Source organism: Salmo salar, chromosome 22, assembly GCF_965601325.2.
Source record: "Salmo salar chromosome 22, fSalSal1, whole genome shotgun sequence".
NCBI lineage: Eukaryota > Metazoa > Chordata > Actinopteri > Salmoniformes > Salmonidae > Salmo > Salmo salar.
This window is the reverse complement of record NC_138312.1, coordinates 20,261,285-20,277,407: the sequence shown is the minus strand read 5'-3', so window position 1 is coordinate 20,277,407 and position 16,123 is coordinate 20,261,285. Positions and strand designations below refer to the sequence as shown.

The following is a 16,123-nucleotide window of genomic DNA, read 5'->3' as shown; positions in this document are numbered from 1 at the left end:
AAGCTGAAGACAAGGAAGAATTGATTTCCTTAAACATAATCACCTCAACCAGTTGCCTAATGACTGCTGTCACTGTGGGCTCCGAGGAGAAAAATGACCAGTCGATGCTCTCATTGATGCCCTTCACCTCATCCCACCGAAGGGTAGAAAGCAGAACCACCTACCCCATCTTACCTGTTTGGATGAACCCTTCTAGCTGGGTGACAGCCTGTGAACGGTCCATCCGTCAAACACACATGCACGCGCAATTGCACACATAGATGTACAGTGCACCTTGTTTACATTCACATACACAAAGACAAATACACAGACACACACACAAATGTGCACATACAGGCCAGGAACAGATGCACACACACAGGCATGCAACACACAGGCATGTATTATGACCTGCTCAGAATGTGTATTAGACAAGTATTAGCCCCATGCTGACATGGTCCAAGTGAGCTTAGGTGTACTGTATGTGGACAGCATAATGTACTGTCCAAGTGGCCATTTGTCCTCTGCATATCACTCCCCTCTGGCCCAATGGTGTCCGATCAGGTCTATTGTACTGCTCACATTCTCTGTCTGCACAGATGGTACTGAGTTAACTGCTCTAATGTCCACCTGGCTGATGGCTGGACATAGAGCTGCTTATCTCACCCCAGGGCCTGGAGCTAAATAACACACACATGCGTGCGCATACAAGTACACATACACACACGCGTGCACACACAGGCACGCACACACACTCACACACACGCATGCATGCAGATCCACATACACACAGGCACGCCCAAATGCAAGAACACACACGCATGTTTTGATCAAATATCCCATATGGAGGTGAGATAGAAGAGATGAGTTTGGAAGAAGAGATGATACCATATTCTTTGAATGTCCTTTGAAATGCAGTTCATACAGATGTCCAATCTTAATTTGACCAGTTTCTCACATCAGAAAAATAATCCTACAGCAACAGGACATGTGAATTATATGGATTATAAATAATGGAAATATTTGCAGGAGTTGATACATTTTTCATTAGGGCAAATCAAGTCTGACATATTTAAGTGGAAATTACAAACTTTAGAAGCCTTTTTAAACCTTGAAAATGCTCAGTGATCAAATGAAGAGAGGACACCAGTACATGTTCATCACACCGGTTTGCATTTCTTATTGACAGAATAATTGATTCCTCATAGCAATGCATTTTCAGCATTTAGGAGTCTGATGGAATCATTGTGGTTTTTGACCAACATCGACAAAAGGCCAGGGGGTATGATAAATATTCCCTAAGTAGTCGGAACTTGAAGGTGGGCATTTTGTGAGGGCTGCCTCTACAACAGGCTTGAAAGCATGTCTCCAGGCAGGAAACTACCAGTAAAATATTGAATAAATCCAACATATTGTGAGTTTTAGGGTTTAAATATAGTGCACTCAAGGGATTCTTTCCTCACTTTTATGGTTCGTGTTATGCCTCATGGCCCGATATACTGTATCAAAAACGAAGCTTGTGGAGAGTGACATTAATTCTGCAGGACAGCGGTGGCCAACATAACTGCAAATGTACTCCTTTTAATCCCAGTCTCCACTGCCTGTGGTCTGGGCATGGCAGACCTTGATGAAAATGTGAACAGAAAAGTGTTACCAAGCTCAGCTCAGATATTTTTTTCAAGATCCAGCCACTTCAAACATTTACACAGCCATCCTCCAATAAGACAATATAACGATTTTACCACCATGTTTAAAATGCAATACCACCATGAAGAAAATCACACTGCTACAAAAAGAGGAAGTGTTCTTTGGTTCCATTTTACCTATTCTCCCTCTGATCATCCCTCTCTCCTCTCCTCTGTGAGCTCCAGTTTAATTGTTGGACGATGGTGTCTGTGGTGACGGCTGTCAGAGGAAGATGAAGAGTTTTTCCCGGGGCGTGAGGAGAGGGCCACACGGTGATGGAGGGCCCCTCTCCTGCAGCTCCGCTGGCTGCATTAGCACGCCACTTTATAACTATGTGAAAGGGGCACTTCCAGTGGCTCCCTCATTACTCACCGGCCCAGTCGGGGCTCTGGCAGGCCCCTGCCCTCTCTCTCTCTATCCATTCTTTCTCTCCATTCTCCTCTCTCCATTTTTTGGAGAGGAGGGACGTCCCTAGGTTCCATCAGCCCCTCGCTCCCCAGGGTGATCCTTATTGTTACTTTGACCCATCAGTGGCACATTTCTCCTCCACATTATTTTGACACCCTCTTTTGTCAGAACGAGGTCCATTGTGCTGCTGTTGTTGTAAATGATGTCACCTCTGTAGGAGAGCCATTGTTAGTGGAGGCTGGTTTAACCCAGTCAGCCTGGTTAAGGCCTGGTGTGTGTTGTAATAATGAGATTTAATTGCTCCGTTTCTCCAGGCCTTCACTCCTGAACCTACTGGAACAGATGATTATCATATGCAGGCTCTCAGGGATGTAAGGAGAGCCACGTTAATGCAAGAGCCGAGCATGATTTCCTCATCAGGGAGTGATTTGTAATGGATTGAGGAACACCCTGAGAGTCAAATTAGAATCATCTAAATGCCTCTAGGGGCAATTTGCAGCGCATGCTGTGGTGAAGAGGATAACATAGTAATTTCATGTTTATGTGCCTTACATTTATTTTCAGCAGTATTTTTAAAATGTGTAGTATGTGTTTATATGAACTCATGATTTAATTAAGTTCAGGTTGTTAAAAACAACAGAAAGGTATTTACCCTCAGATAAATGTAGTCATTTAAAAAGATGAAGTGAGTAACCATAGAAGCTAATTAAAAGAAGCATTATGGGCCTATTTAGTACAATGTATTTTTCTAGCACACTGTCGATCATTTGGTCTATATAGAATTCACATCAGGGATTTATTCCCTTTCTAACACTATTTTGTACATATACCAAACATCATCAAACATCAACCCTACTCTTGACGTTGTAGTATATGTTCCACAGTAATTAACCAACCAAACTCCTCAGCTCCATGTGTCAGCTAACCATGTGTCTCTGTCCCTCTGTCTGTGTGTCCTCAGAAGGAGGTACGTGTGAGGTGATCGCAGCCCACCGGTGCTGTAATAAGAACCGTATCGAGGAGCGCTCCCAGACTGTCAAGTGCTCCTGTCTACCGGGAAAGGTGGCCGGGACAACACGCAACAAACCCTCTTGTGTGGATGGTAAGGATATGTTCAAAGCATCTTTTTCATTTTTAATATCACATATGGCTTAATATTCTAAAAAGATGTAGTTATCTGAATGTAGTGTTGAGGTACTTTTTTACACTCATTTATAGCTGATTGTAATTACAATATTGCTGGCTTTTACACACTTTTGAATGAGACTGCCACACGCTGAGGTGTTTCAGCAGCTTTCTACCTAATGTGGCTCGTTCTTGCATGAGTAGGGTTGCAAAGCTACCGGTATTTTACCCACGTTACTGGAATCTTCAGTAATTTTAGTAATTAACTGAAAATCTATGGCAATCTGTAGAAATGTAGGTAATTTATACTTGAATAACTTTCAAAAAATGTAGTCATATATAGTATTCATTTTTATATCTCGTCCATATTGTCCATGTAGATACACCATATTGTTCAAGATAAAATAGTCTTAATAATGAAAGGACAAAAGCACCATTTTCAATTACCTTTCCAACTTGTCCAACTATTGACTTTTTTCACAACTGTCACCAGTTTGACACCACAACATTTACAACAAGTACATATTGACATAGTAAAATAAATCTGTGTAAAAAAAAATATGAAGGATATTCCATGCTGAAATCCTCATATTAAACGACCAAGGGTGTTGATGTTTTATATTTACGATAATGTTTTACAGCTTTGTCATTTCATTTTTTTTTAAAATGTTATTGAATTATTTCATATAGTTTACATGTGATAAGGCCACACAAAGGGGCAGAGATAATTACAGACACCTGTGATAATCTGAAGTATCCCAAAAGGGCCACTCGATACTAGTCTATGATCCTTGAAAGATGCCAACATTCTGGTAGTTTACTGGTAAACTTCAAAAGTTTCAAATAATATACTCTAATGAAGTCCTAATGAAGTCAATTAAGATAATATCAAAGCACTCTAAAATGGAGACTAAATCGAATCTGGGTGAGTGCTGCAAAGGATTGTGGGAGACAAGCAATACCTCAGATGCACAGCTGAGCACATGAGAATTACCCATGTTGCATATTGCATGGCCCAATGCAGCTTAGGTTCATAAATGAAAAAATAAAAAGCACAAGTCTAGGAACCCCTGGGCTGACACACCTGAAATGCCTGAGGAAAATAATCAACGGAGTGACGCAGTTACAGGGAAACAGGGCAAAGGACCACAGGCAGTCACAAGCCCAGTGAGATAGAACAGAACATAACAGAGAAGTTAGGTCCTTCAGAACTAATTTATCCTGATGCAGTTTATTGTTTCACCTCAAACTCCTCAAAGACCAAAGTAATCTAGACTGTCCTCACAAAGGAACGACACAGTCTTCATCATGAATGACGGTACTATGAGGAGGCGTATGTCTGCCCTCTTCAATCCATTTCATAGGCTTGTTTAGCTACATCTGACACATGAGACAGACAAAGCTAAGCAAATTCATCCTTGGAACCAACTGCGTAAACTTTTTGAAAGTTCTGAACTGAGCTCCAAAGGTTAAGGACTCCGAACTTGGTTGACTTACCAAATTTAAGAAAGCCGGTGTGTTCCACAGCTAAGGCGATGTGACGCAACAACCAATGGTTGCGTGCCACGTCATCACAAATTGCTATGACATACAGTTGAAGTCGGGAGTCTACATACACCTTAGCCAAATAAATTTAAACTCCGTTATTCACAATTCCTGACATTTTATCCTAGTAAAAATTCCCTGTCTTAGGTCAGTTAGGATCACCGCTTTATTTTAAGAATGTGAAATGTCAAAATAATAGTAGAGAGAATGATTTATTTCAGCTTTTATTTCTTTCATCACATTCCCAATGGGTCAGAAGTTTACATACACTCAATTAGTATTTGGTAGCATTGCCTTTAAATTGTTTAACTTGGGTCAAATGTTTTGGGTAGCCTTCCACAAGCTTCCCACAATAAGTTGGGTAAATTTTGTCCCATTCAAATTTGGAAGTATGCTTGGGGTCATTGTCGATTTGGAAGAACCGTTTGCGGCCAGTCTTTAACTTCCTGACTGATGTCTTGAGATGTTGCTTCAATATATCCACATAATTTTCCTCCCTCATCATGCCATCTATTTTGTGAAGTGCACCAGTCCCTCCTGCAGCAATGCATCCCCACAACATGATGCTGCCACCTCCCGTGCTTCACAGTTGGGATGGTGTTCTTCGGCTTGCAGGCCTCCTGGTCAATATGGCCAAACAGTTCTATTTGTGTTTCATCAGACTAGAGGACATTTCTCCAGAAAGTACGATCTTTGTCCCCATGTGCAGTTGCAAACCGTAGTCTGGCTTTTTTATGGCGGTTTTGGAGCAGTGGGTTCTTCCTTGCTGGGCGGCCTTTCAGGTTATGTCGTTATGGACTCGTTTTACTGTGGATATAGATACTTTTGTACCTGTTTCCTCCAGCATCTTCACAAGGTCCTTTGCTGTTGTTCTGGGATTGATTTGCACTTTTTGCACCAAAGTGCGTTTATCTCTAGGAGACAGAACGCGTCTTCTTCCTGAGCGGTATGAAGGCTGCGTGGTCCCATGGTGTTTATACTTGCGTACTATTGTTAATACAGATGACGTGGTACCTTCAGGCATTTGGAAATTGCTCCCAAGGATGAACCAGACTTGTGGAGATCTACAATATTTTTTCTGAGGTCTTGGCTGATTTCTTTTGATTTTCCCATAATGTCAAGCAAAGAGGCACTGAGTTTGAAGGTAAGCCTTGAAATACATCCACAGGTACACCTCCAATTGACTCACATTATGTCAATTAGCCCTTTTAGAAGTTTCTAAAGCCATGACGTCATTTTCTGGAATTTTCCAAGCTGTTTAAAGGCACAGTCGACTTAGTGTTTGTAAACGTCTGACCCACTGGAATTGTGATAAGGTGAATTATAAGTGAAATAATCTGTCTGTAAACAATTGTTGGAAAAATTACTTGTGTCATGCACAAAGTAGATGTCCTAACCGACTTGCCAAAACTATAGTTTGTTAACAAGAAATTTGTGGAGTGGTTTAAAAAACGAGTTTTAATGACTCCAACCTAAGTGTATGTAAACTTCCGACTTCAACTGTATATTGCTTTAGCTGATACTTCAAATACCTATCCAGCCGTTGTAAGCTCTGTCAAGCATCCACAATGTCTGAGCATAGGAACGCGCCCAACATGTTATTTAGTGCATTTCACAAAGGGAAAACCCACCTGAATGAAAGGATATAGTGCAGTATGTTAGATGGATTGATATCCTTACATTGCCTTGGTGTGATAGCGTTTGATATGATCAAGATATGAGGAGAGTTGAGAGGATGGGGAGTGAGGTGGTGGGGAGGGGAGAATGAATGGAGACGGTAGGAGAAGGGGATAGGGGGGATGCAGAGGGGGGAAGAGAGGGCTGGGAGACACTTCATGCCTCGGTGCTCCTGGCTCCTGCAGTGAGGAAAGAATCCCTGTACCTGTTACTGTATTAATTAACAGCCTGTTATATAGAGAGAGGGGATGGAAATGGAACTGACAAGTCACTGAGCAGCGATGTTCCAGCAGTGAGCACCACGGCACCCCAGAAGGAGGGAGGAAGTGTGCCAGTGGTGCCTATCCCTCTTTCATAGAACCAGGTGAAATGACAGAGAAAAACAGATGCCATTTTGTACTCAGATGATCATAACTTTGCATTTACATTTTTGTCACTTAGCAGACGCTCTTATTCAGAGCGACTTACAGGAGCAATTAGGGTTAAGTGCCTTGCTCAAGGGCACACCAACAGATTTTTGTACCTAGTCGGCTCAGGGAATAGAACCAGTTGGTACAATACACAGGTAACAAAAGAGTCCGCAATCAAGGAAAATCATTGAAAGTGTCAAGACTTTAGTGTGTGAACTCATTCTGAAAGTTGTTTGTGTGGAGCCTGCGGGTCCCTGTTCAACTCTGTGAGGGATTATAGACCTGTGTAGTCAATGTCCCGTGACTGTCCCCTCAGTGGTGGGGTGGGGCATGGTGGGGTGCACTGGCCCAGATGGAACTCATCTCCAGGTCTCCTATTATTAATGCAGCATCTACGATGAGTAACGATGCTGCTACCCAGCCGGGCTCATCTTACCCTCCAGTGGATACCTGCTGTGTTTGTCCCATCGACACAGACACAGACACACACACACACAGCACCCTATCTTCCCTACACATGCACCAAGTCCTGTACTGAGTGGCAAGACGTAGAGATCGATTACTCTCCTTTGAGACAGGTGTATTAACTGTCATTAGCATCCTACAGGCAAACCCCTAAACAGAACAGAGAAAAAAGACTGCATTAAGATAAAACAGTTCCAGTTCCATTCTTTTATATGTAATATTTACTCCTTTGTGGATATGCGAGATGTGTATTTTTGAGTGATTCTTCCTCTGGGATTGGTAAATGATTGGGGTATTTATTAATGCATGGGAATGTGGTGCTTGTGTTGGAGGCTGGTGCCTCACATACTCAGTGGGGGAGTGCTGTAAGCTTATCCCTGCATGGGAATTGATTATTAGCTTTGACAAGTAGAACTACGTCCCAGTTATGTCAGGGCCAACAAGGCTTTTAGTGAGGAACATCCCTTTTAACAAGTCAAACACTCAGGCTTATTTCTCACAGCCCATGCTAGGCCAATGCAATATGCTCAAATTAGGCGCCTGTCACGGCACCACTGCTTTTATCCTGCTATGAGAAATGCAAGCGCACAAACACTGTACACACACACACACACACACACACACACACACACACACACACACACACACACACACACACACACACACACACACACACACACACACACACACACACACACACACACACACACATACACATACACACACACACACACACACACACACACACACACACACGTCCAGAATGCTGTTTGCACCCTGCCACAGACAGCGCACATACTATTTATACTGTAGCAATGATGATATCTTGTCACAAGCAATACACAGACACTTTCTCTCATACATACACATACTGTACAGTACACACACAGACACACATTTATTTTCCCTCTTGGGCATATTAAGTGTGGTGCTAGCCACTGATGGAGAATAAACCCTTCTGTTTGGCTGTGGGCGGGTAATACTGAGCATGACAGGTTGTCATGGTACATTTGAGCAACGTCCAGGGGGAAACGACACATGGACGCTAGCTACTTCAAGGGTGGAAAGAGATGCCTGATTCCTCCATACACTCTGCTGATCAAAAGAACCATCTAAATAGCTACAGAATATCAAAAGCACTCGGAATAAACTACATAGTTTGAAAAGGCCCTTCAAAAGATAGTATTTTCCCTACGCAAGGCCATTCCCATCATTAGTGATATCAATGTTTCAAAGAGAATACTTACTTCATTATATCTGAAGATGTGACATGCTACATACACTGAGTATACAAAACAATAAGAACACCTGCTCTGTCCAAGACATAGGCTGACCAGGTGAATCCATGTGAAAGCTATGATCCTTTATTGATGTCACTTGTTAAATCCGCTCCAATCCATGTAGATGAAGGAGAGGAGACATGTTTAAGAAGGATACATACGCCTTGAGACGAATGAGACATGGATTGTGTATGTGTGCCATTCAGAGGTTGAATGGATCAAGACTAAATATTTAAGTGCCTTTGAACGGTTTGTGTCAAGAACTGCAACGCTGCTGGGTTTTTCACACTCAACAATTTCCAGTGTGTATTTCCAGAATATTCCACCACCCAAAGGACATCCAGCCAACTTGACACAACTGTGGGAAGCATTGGAGTCAACATGGGCCAGCATCCCAGTAGAACGCTTCGACACCTTGTAGAGTCCATGCTCAACGAATTGAGGCTGTTCTGAGGGCAAAAGGGGGTACAACTCAATACTACAAAGCTGTTCGTAATGTTTGGTATACTCAGTGCATTTCATAATATGATTCAGCAGGATCATCAAGAAAGGCAAGAATAAAATAATTTTCTTCTACAACATGTGTACTGTACACACTGCTCAGACTATACAGAGGAGATGCATTCTTTATACACACACACTTGTGCTGGCTGCATTAAAACAATGCTTCAGACCTGGCTTCAATCCAATGACATCTAAACAAAGTCACACAAAATGAACATCAAATTCACTTATTGGAAGACCTCTGTCTTTCCCAGCATGCTTTACTCAGTTATAGACCCACTTGTGATGAGTAAGCCTGCAAGGCCTCAACCTGGTGCCAATACAAGGTCAGCAGAACAGGGCTGTAGCTCCTGTAGAAAAACAATGCCTCCTCCCTCGCTGCACGCCCGCCGACACGAGCAAAGTAAAAATTGTACAAATACTAAAGGATGCCTGAGTCAGAGTTGTTTATTTTTCTTATTGAATAGAACCAGGAAGCTAACATCCTCCAACTTTGTTGCATTCCACAAAACTCTTCCGTAAAAGCGGGCATCATTGGACACTTGACAAATCAACTGACAAGAGAGGAAGTGCTCAGCAAGTCATTCAGCCAGCCAGGGCTATTCTTTGTGTTCTACGCTCTGCATAATTCCACATATACTACTTCACGTCTGGACACTTTAAAGTTCCATCCATTGTCAACATTCTTTTTGCAAGAGCAATTGTACAGGTTACAATTGACAAGTCATGGGAAATTCAAAAACTCTCACCAGAGGTGATACAGTTCTACAATGACCACTCGGGCACACTTCAAGAAAAAGAAAACACTATTACAAGCACATACACATACACATACAATACACACACACACACACACACACACACACACACACACACACACACACACACACACACACACACACACACACACACACACACACACACACACACACACACACACACACACACACACACACACACACTCACACACGCAAATATACACTTTTCACATTCCATAAATACAGGCTGTAGTCCCTGGGTAGTCGTTATGATTGTAAAATCTTGGACATGTAATAATTGAGAGGCCAAACAATAGTGTCTGTGTAGCTAATCAAGAGCCAGTCTGGTACTGTGCAGAGCAGCGATTAATACAAAATAATGACCTCAGATCTAGGGTCTCTGTCTCGGCCCCTCCATAATCACACACTGGCTTCATTATTCCAGCTCTGTTGACCTTCCCCAGTCTTATTACTGCCATTACAAAATGGCTAGTCTCCCTGGGACTTCAGCCAGGCTCATCTCTCTGTGTAAGGACGGATCAGGCCTCTTCATTAAAACATCAGCTCATTATGCCCAGTTTGGGGGTTTGTTACTGGTCTGGTGAGATAGGACTCCCATGACTGATTGATTTGGAAATAAATGAGTGATGGGTTAGAGACACAGACACCGAGTGTTGAGGTACTGTAGATTGATTGGAGAGTAGAAGAGTGCTGCTGACTATTAGAGGCTGGAGGGACATGGTGCCAGACAGAGGGGCACTGGAGGGCCAGAGGGGCGTTAGAGAGAGGCAGAGAGAGTTCCCCGTTATCCAGTGTAAACTATTGATCCATGCCCCCAACACCTGCAGAAAAGCCAAGACATAGGAAAAGGCCATTGATTCATTTCAAGTAAGTCCAGTCCATGTATAGTGTAGAGAATCATTGTACCATCTAAACTGATGTGAAATATATGTTCAATAACCAAAAATAATCTATTTTCAGTTGTTTGAAACTGCTGTACAAAACCTAAAGTAAAATACTCAAAAACAAAACTTAAGAACACGAAGTATAGAAATAGCGCAGATAGAACATATCTACCGCTTCTTAGATGTGCTTTCATTGGGAATGACAGATCTACAACTTTCTATGGGAATTTGGTCGGGTCACCCAAAAATGTACACATTGCAGCTTTAACTATTCATTGAAACTTCAGGCATGCCCTCAAAACTCAACTGGGACAACATTCAATTATGTTCGCTCATCTGTCAAGGTGTTCAAACATTGTGTTACATTGTGTTACATTGTGTTACCTGTCAGACATGTGTTGGGTTCAGTCTATCACACACTGTAACTACCCCTGTGTGGATGCTTGACTATGGGGACGTCATCTACAGGTCAGCATGCAAGGGAGCCCTTGAGAATCTAGACATGCTTTATCATTCTGCCGTCAGGTTTTCCCCTTACACGTCTCATCATATGCGTTCTACACTGAGTGTACAAAACATTAAGAACACCTTCCTAATATTGAGTTGCTCCCCCTTTTGCCCTCAGAACAGTCTCAATTCGTTGAAATGACTAACACAATTGGTCTCTACAAGGTCTTGAAAGCGCTCCACAGGGATGCTGGCCCATGTTGTTCTGTATTGACTTTGTGTTTGTCATAATGTCCCTGTGCTTCTGTGTTGTGATGTCTGTCTTGTCCTATGATTTCAATGTTTTTTTGTTACTGTATTTATTGCACCGCACTTCCCAGTCGTCACTGGCCATCATTGTAAATATGAATTTGTTCTTAACCTCAATGTAAAGGTGGATTATGCTTTAAGAGATCTGTCATGTAGAATAGAGGTCTTCACGGATCCACTTGTACCAAGGGGGTCCGAATCCAGAATTCTAAGTATTGTCACTCTCTGAGTCGGATCTTATATGATTGTCACAGGTCTCAGGTATGTGTAGTTTTAACTGACTTGTCCAGAAGGATCCACACAGATCCAAACGCGACTGCAGCAGTAGAAAGAGAGAAATTGTATAATTTATTCTGCTGCTCTTGCTTTTCACAAGAGTGACGCGTGGCACGTGTAGCTTGTTGTTGTTGTTGGCCAATCACACGTCATCAAAGCGGCAATAGGCTACAGTCACGGAGCCTCCATGTGTGGCAAAGGTTAGGAGATATATAATCAATGGAACATGGAATTAAAAGTTAAAGGAGAAGGATAGGAAGTGGTGTAAAGTACTTAAGTAAAAATACTTTAAAGTACTACTTCATTCGCTTTTGGGGGTATCTGTACTTTACTATTTATATTTTTGACAACTTTTACTTTTACTTCACTACATTCCTAAAGAAAATAATATGCTTTTTACTCCATACATTTTCCTTGGCAGCCAAAAGTCCTCATTACATTTTGAATGCTTAGCAGGACAGAAAATGGTCCAATTCACACACTTATCAAGAGAACATCCCTGGTAATACCAAATGCCACTGATCTGGCAGAATCACTAAACACAAATACTTTGTTTGTAAATTATTTCTGAGTGTTGGAGTGTGCCTCTGGCTATCCGTAAATAAAATAAAAAATACAATTGTGCTGTCTGATTTGCTTAATTTAAAAGGAATTTTAAATTATTCATACTTTTACTTTTACTTCGGATACTTAGGTATACTTTAGCAATACATTTACTTTTGATACTTTAGTTTACTTAAAACCAAATACTTTTAGACTTTTACTCAAGTAGTATTTTACTGGGATACTTTATTATTTTACTGGGTGGCTTTCACTTTTACTTGAGTCATTTTCTATTAAGGTATCTTTACATTTACTCAAGTATGACAATTGGGTACTTTTTCCACTACTGAGGATAGGCTACAACAACCAAGAGCCAAATGGTAGGCTGCTACTTAATATTCTGAATGGAGTTGTTGTTATTTGTAACTGTGTAGGACGAGAAAGCGCGTGCAGCCTGAATTAGCCTAGCTAGCTAGCTTAACTAGCGTCTCCTGGTTTGATGCAGTCAAGACAGGTACGATGTAATCATACTGAATGATAAATAACCTTGCTGTGACAGCTATCTACAATTGCGTCTTCTCCCTGCTCCCCGTGTCACTCACTCGCTCACTCAGAGTAGTGTCAGTTAATTAAGTCAGTTCATTGACTGACACTACAAGTCAGTTCAAATTGCACATACCCGAGACCCATGACAATCATATCAGACCCTCAGACCAGTGACATAGAAAACGTTTTGGTCCCGTGAAGACCTCTAATGCAGAATTTGATCCATCATGATTATGCCAATAATATTTTATTTTATTTCACCTTTATTTAACCAGTTAGGCCAGTTGAGAACAAGTTCTCATTTACAACTGCGACCTGGCCAAGATAAAGCAAAGCAGTGCGACAAAAACAACAACACAGAGTTACACATGGGATAAACAAACGTACAGTCAATAACACAATAGAAAAAGTATATGTACAGTGTGTGCAAATGTAGTAAGATTAGGGAGGTAAGGCAATAAATAGGCCATAGAGGCGAAATAAGTATGACATACAGACAGACATTTTTGTGATGACCCGGCCTTGCACTGTAGGTCATTTACCCAGGGACCACTGTCCTGCTATAGTAATCCACATCCCCTCCATAGTTCTCGTCAGGAGAGGAGGGCAAACAGGAGGGGTCATGAAGTCGCTGTGGCTGTGACTTTAGTGTTGGTAGTGGGAAAGGGGGAGGTAGGGGTGGAGTGGACTGCTGGGTAGTGAGGAATGGATCCCAGCCCATAGACTGGCACTTTTCCAGCTGCCATGGTCACTAAGAGAGAGATGTCCTGGCCTGGATTCAATGGATCTGGAGCTCCATATTAACCCTGAGCCTCTCCTTTAGCCCCTCTGGCTCTCTGACTCCCTACACATCCTGGATCACACAGAAGGGCTGCCAAGTTAAGGCCTGCTATTTAAGTCGGGTTCAAATTGTTTCAGTTTAGCTTTTACGATGATGACCTTCTGAATGAGATGGAGAAGTCTGCCACTGTCTTATCAATAGACATCTTGTCTCTAAGGTACTGTAACGGTGGTAGAAATGACTTGGAGCTATTTATATATCTTGCACAGAAAGCCGTTATGCTGTTTATAATGAGGGCAGAGTTATTGTCTCTGAGACATGTTTGACAGGCACATACAATTGACTGGCCCTATAGAAATGACTAACACAGATGTAGACACTCAGCACACAATGTGAGGAGAAATCAATGTTTCGTGGAGTATAGTAAATACCATTCATCTTTCATGCAAATTACAGGTCATCTTTCAACCCCTCTGGTGAGGCAGCATTTTAATCTCAGCTCTCCCTCTCTCTCCTTCTCTTTTCTCCGTCTCTGTCTCTCTCTTTCCATTCCAAAAAAAAACAAATATTTGCAGGTATTACTTCACCATTTTCAATTCAGTGGATTCTGCATTCAAAGTGTTGAACATAAATCCTTCTCAAGGTTTCCAGGTTCTGCTGTCAATAACAAAAATCATGAGGTAAATAGAAAACAGGCTCATTGCAGCACAAAACGATCAGACGCATTGCCTGGAGCACCAGACTTTATACAGTTGATGGTGTTTGTCCAGCTCAGCCCTGGCTTAACTAGAATAGCATGGAATCCAACATCGCAGCATCTCAGAAAGACCTCATGGTGAGATAATGTTTCCTGCCATCACACATGGGATTGCTGTGTGATTAAGATGGGATGCATATTTAGTGAAGCTACACAGTGTGTGAGAAAAAGGGGGAGAGAGAGAGAGAGAGAGACAGAGAGAGAGAGAGAAAGAGATATGACAGATGAGTGTGTGGTAATTACTGTATGTGGTGAACAGCCACGGGGGAGCCTATGGTTAATGTGTGTTTGGTTGGTGTGCGGAGGAAGATAACGCTTTGCTCTGGGCTCTGCTAGCTCTGGTAGCTTCAGCACACGGTTAGGCCATCTTTAGGGGGAGGGGAAGCATCAGCCTGGGATTGCTGATACTTCACCGAGGAGTCTCTGTGGTTTCTATAAAGCCAATGCAGCGACTGTATGAGTCAGTTCTTCTCGGACTGTGAGGAGTGTGTATGTGTCCAGTGTTTGAAAAGTAGGCTACAGTTCAGCCTGTTCGTGCTCCGTATGTTTCTACAGTTTGTACCACAAGGCACAGGAGCTTTACTGTGCCCTACATTTCTGAAGAGGTGCTTACAAAGACTTGCTACCCTGTAACCTTGGTTACACCGACTACAGAAAAACTTTACCAGAAAGGTGAAACAGGATGTGAGTTGCTAAACCCCAATATGTCTATCTTGACTCAGACATTCAAACTTCCAATCCTATCCAGTTACAGGGGAATGGAAAAACTTTAGGAAGGTAAGCTAAGCAAAGAGATGCATTCAATCTAATGCTAAACATGTGCATTTAAAAGAAAATAATAATAAGTACAGTAGTACATTTCTGGGTGAAAAGAAGATCATGCAGGACAAACACCAGACTGGCTCATTGCCTTCAATGGGAATGAAGGTTCTATACAAGACATTTCTATCACTGGAAACAGAAGCATAACGGCACATGGGTGACACAAAGCACATACTTTCTAAGTTTGAATGTCACAGAAACCACTTTGTGAATTCCTGTGGTAGACATGCAATAGGTGCACACGCACAGGCAGATGTTCACACACAAACACGCCAACATCTCGATGAGAAGACGGGAAAGAACCTTATTTGTTTTGTCTAATAGCTAGAGGACGTATTTTGTAGATGTTAATGAGAGGCAATTAGTTTTGATTAAAAATAAGATTACTGCTTCTCCATGCAATGTTACTATATCAAAACAAAATAATGATTAATCACTGTTTGGGCAAGACATTATTGTCAACACCGAGATTCATTTCACAAACTGTACAAATTGCTCTGAGCGAGGAAGGATGAGAAAACATTCATTTAGAAACATGTGTGGGTCTTATCACCATAGTCTGTTCACTTGAGGACTTTTTCATCATACTGAAAAGCTGGAATTATCCTCAATGTGTTTGTGTCTGTTGCCCACGCCTGTGTACCAATTTTGTGTGTAATGACAGGTTGGACTCAGCCCTCTCTCTCTGTCTCTCTCTCCCCCCGGCAGCGTCCATTGTGATTGGGAAGTGGTGGTGTGAGATGGAGCCATGTCTGGAGGGAGAGGAGTGTAAGACTCTGCCTGATAACTCTGGATGGATGTGCTCCTCTGGGAACAAGATCAAGACCACAAGGGTGAGACTCTGCTATGGCCCTAGACAAACACACACATCACACTGAACACAGCACACACACAGCACAT

At 42.1% G+C, this 16,123-nt stretch overlaps 1 protein-coding gene across 1 annotated transcript in view; it reads left to right on the top strand.

The window, feature by feature from the left end:
• Positions 1-16,123, top strand: part of LOC106583036 (chemokine-like protein TAFA-1) — a 264,250-nt gene that overhangs the window by 235,389 nt on the left and 12,738 nt on the right. The window contains exons 3-4 of the mRNA XM_014166794.3: positions 3,035-3,175; positions 15,932-16,056. Coding sequence (XP_014022269.1) covers positions 3,035-3,175; positions 15,932-16,056 — 266 coding nt within the window. The remainder of the gene's footprint in view (positions 1-3,034; positions 3,176-15,931; positions 16,057-16,123) is intronic.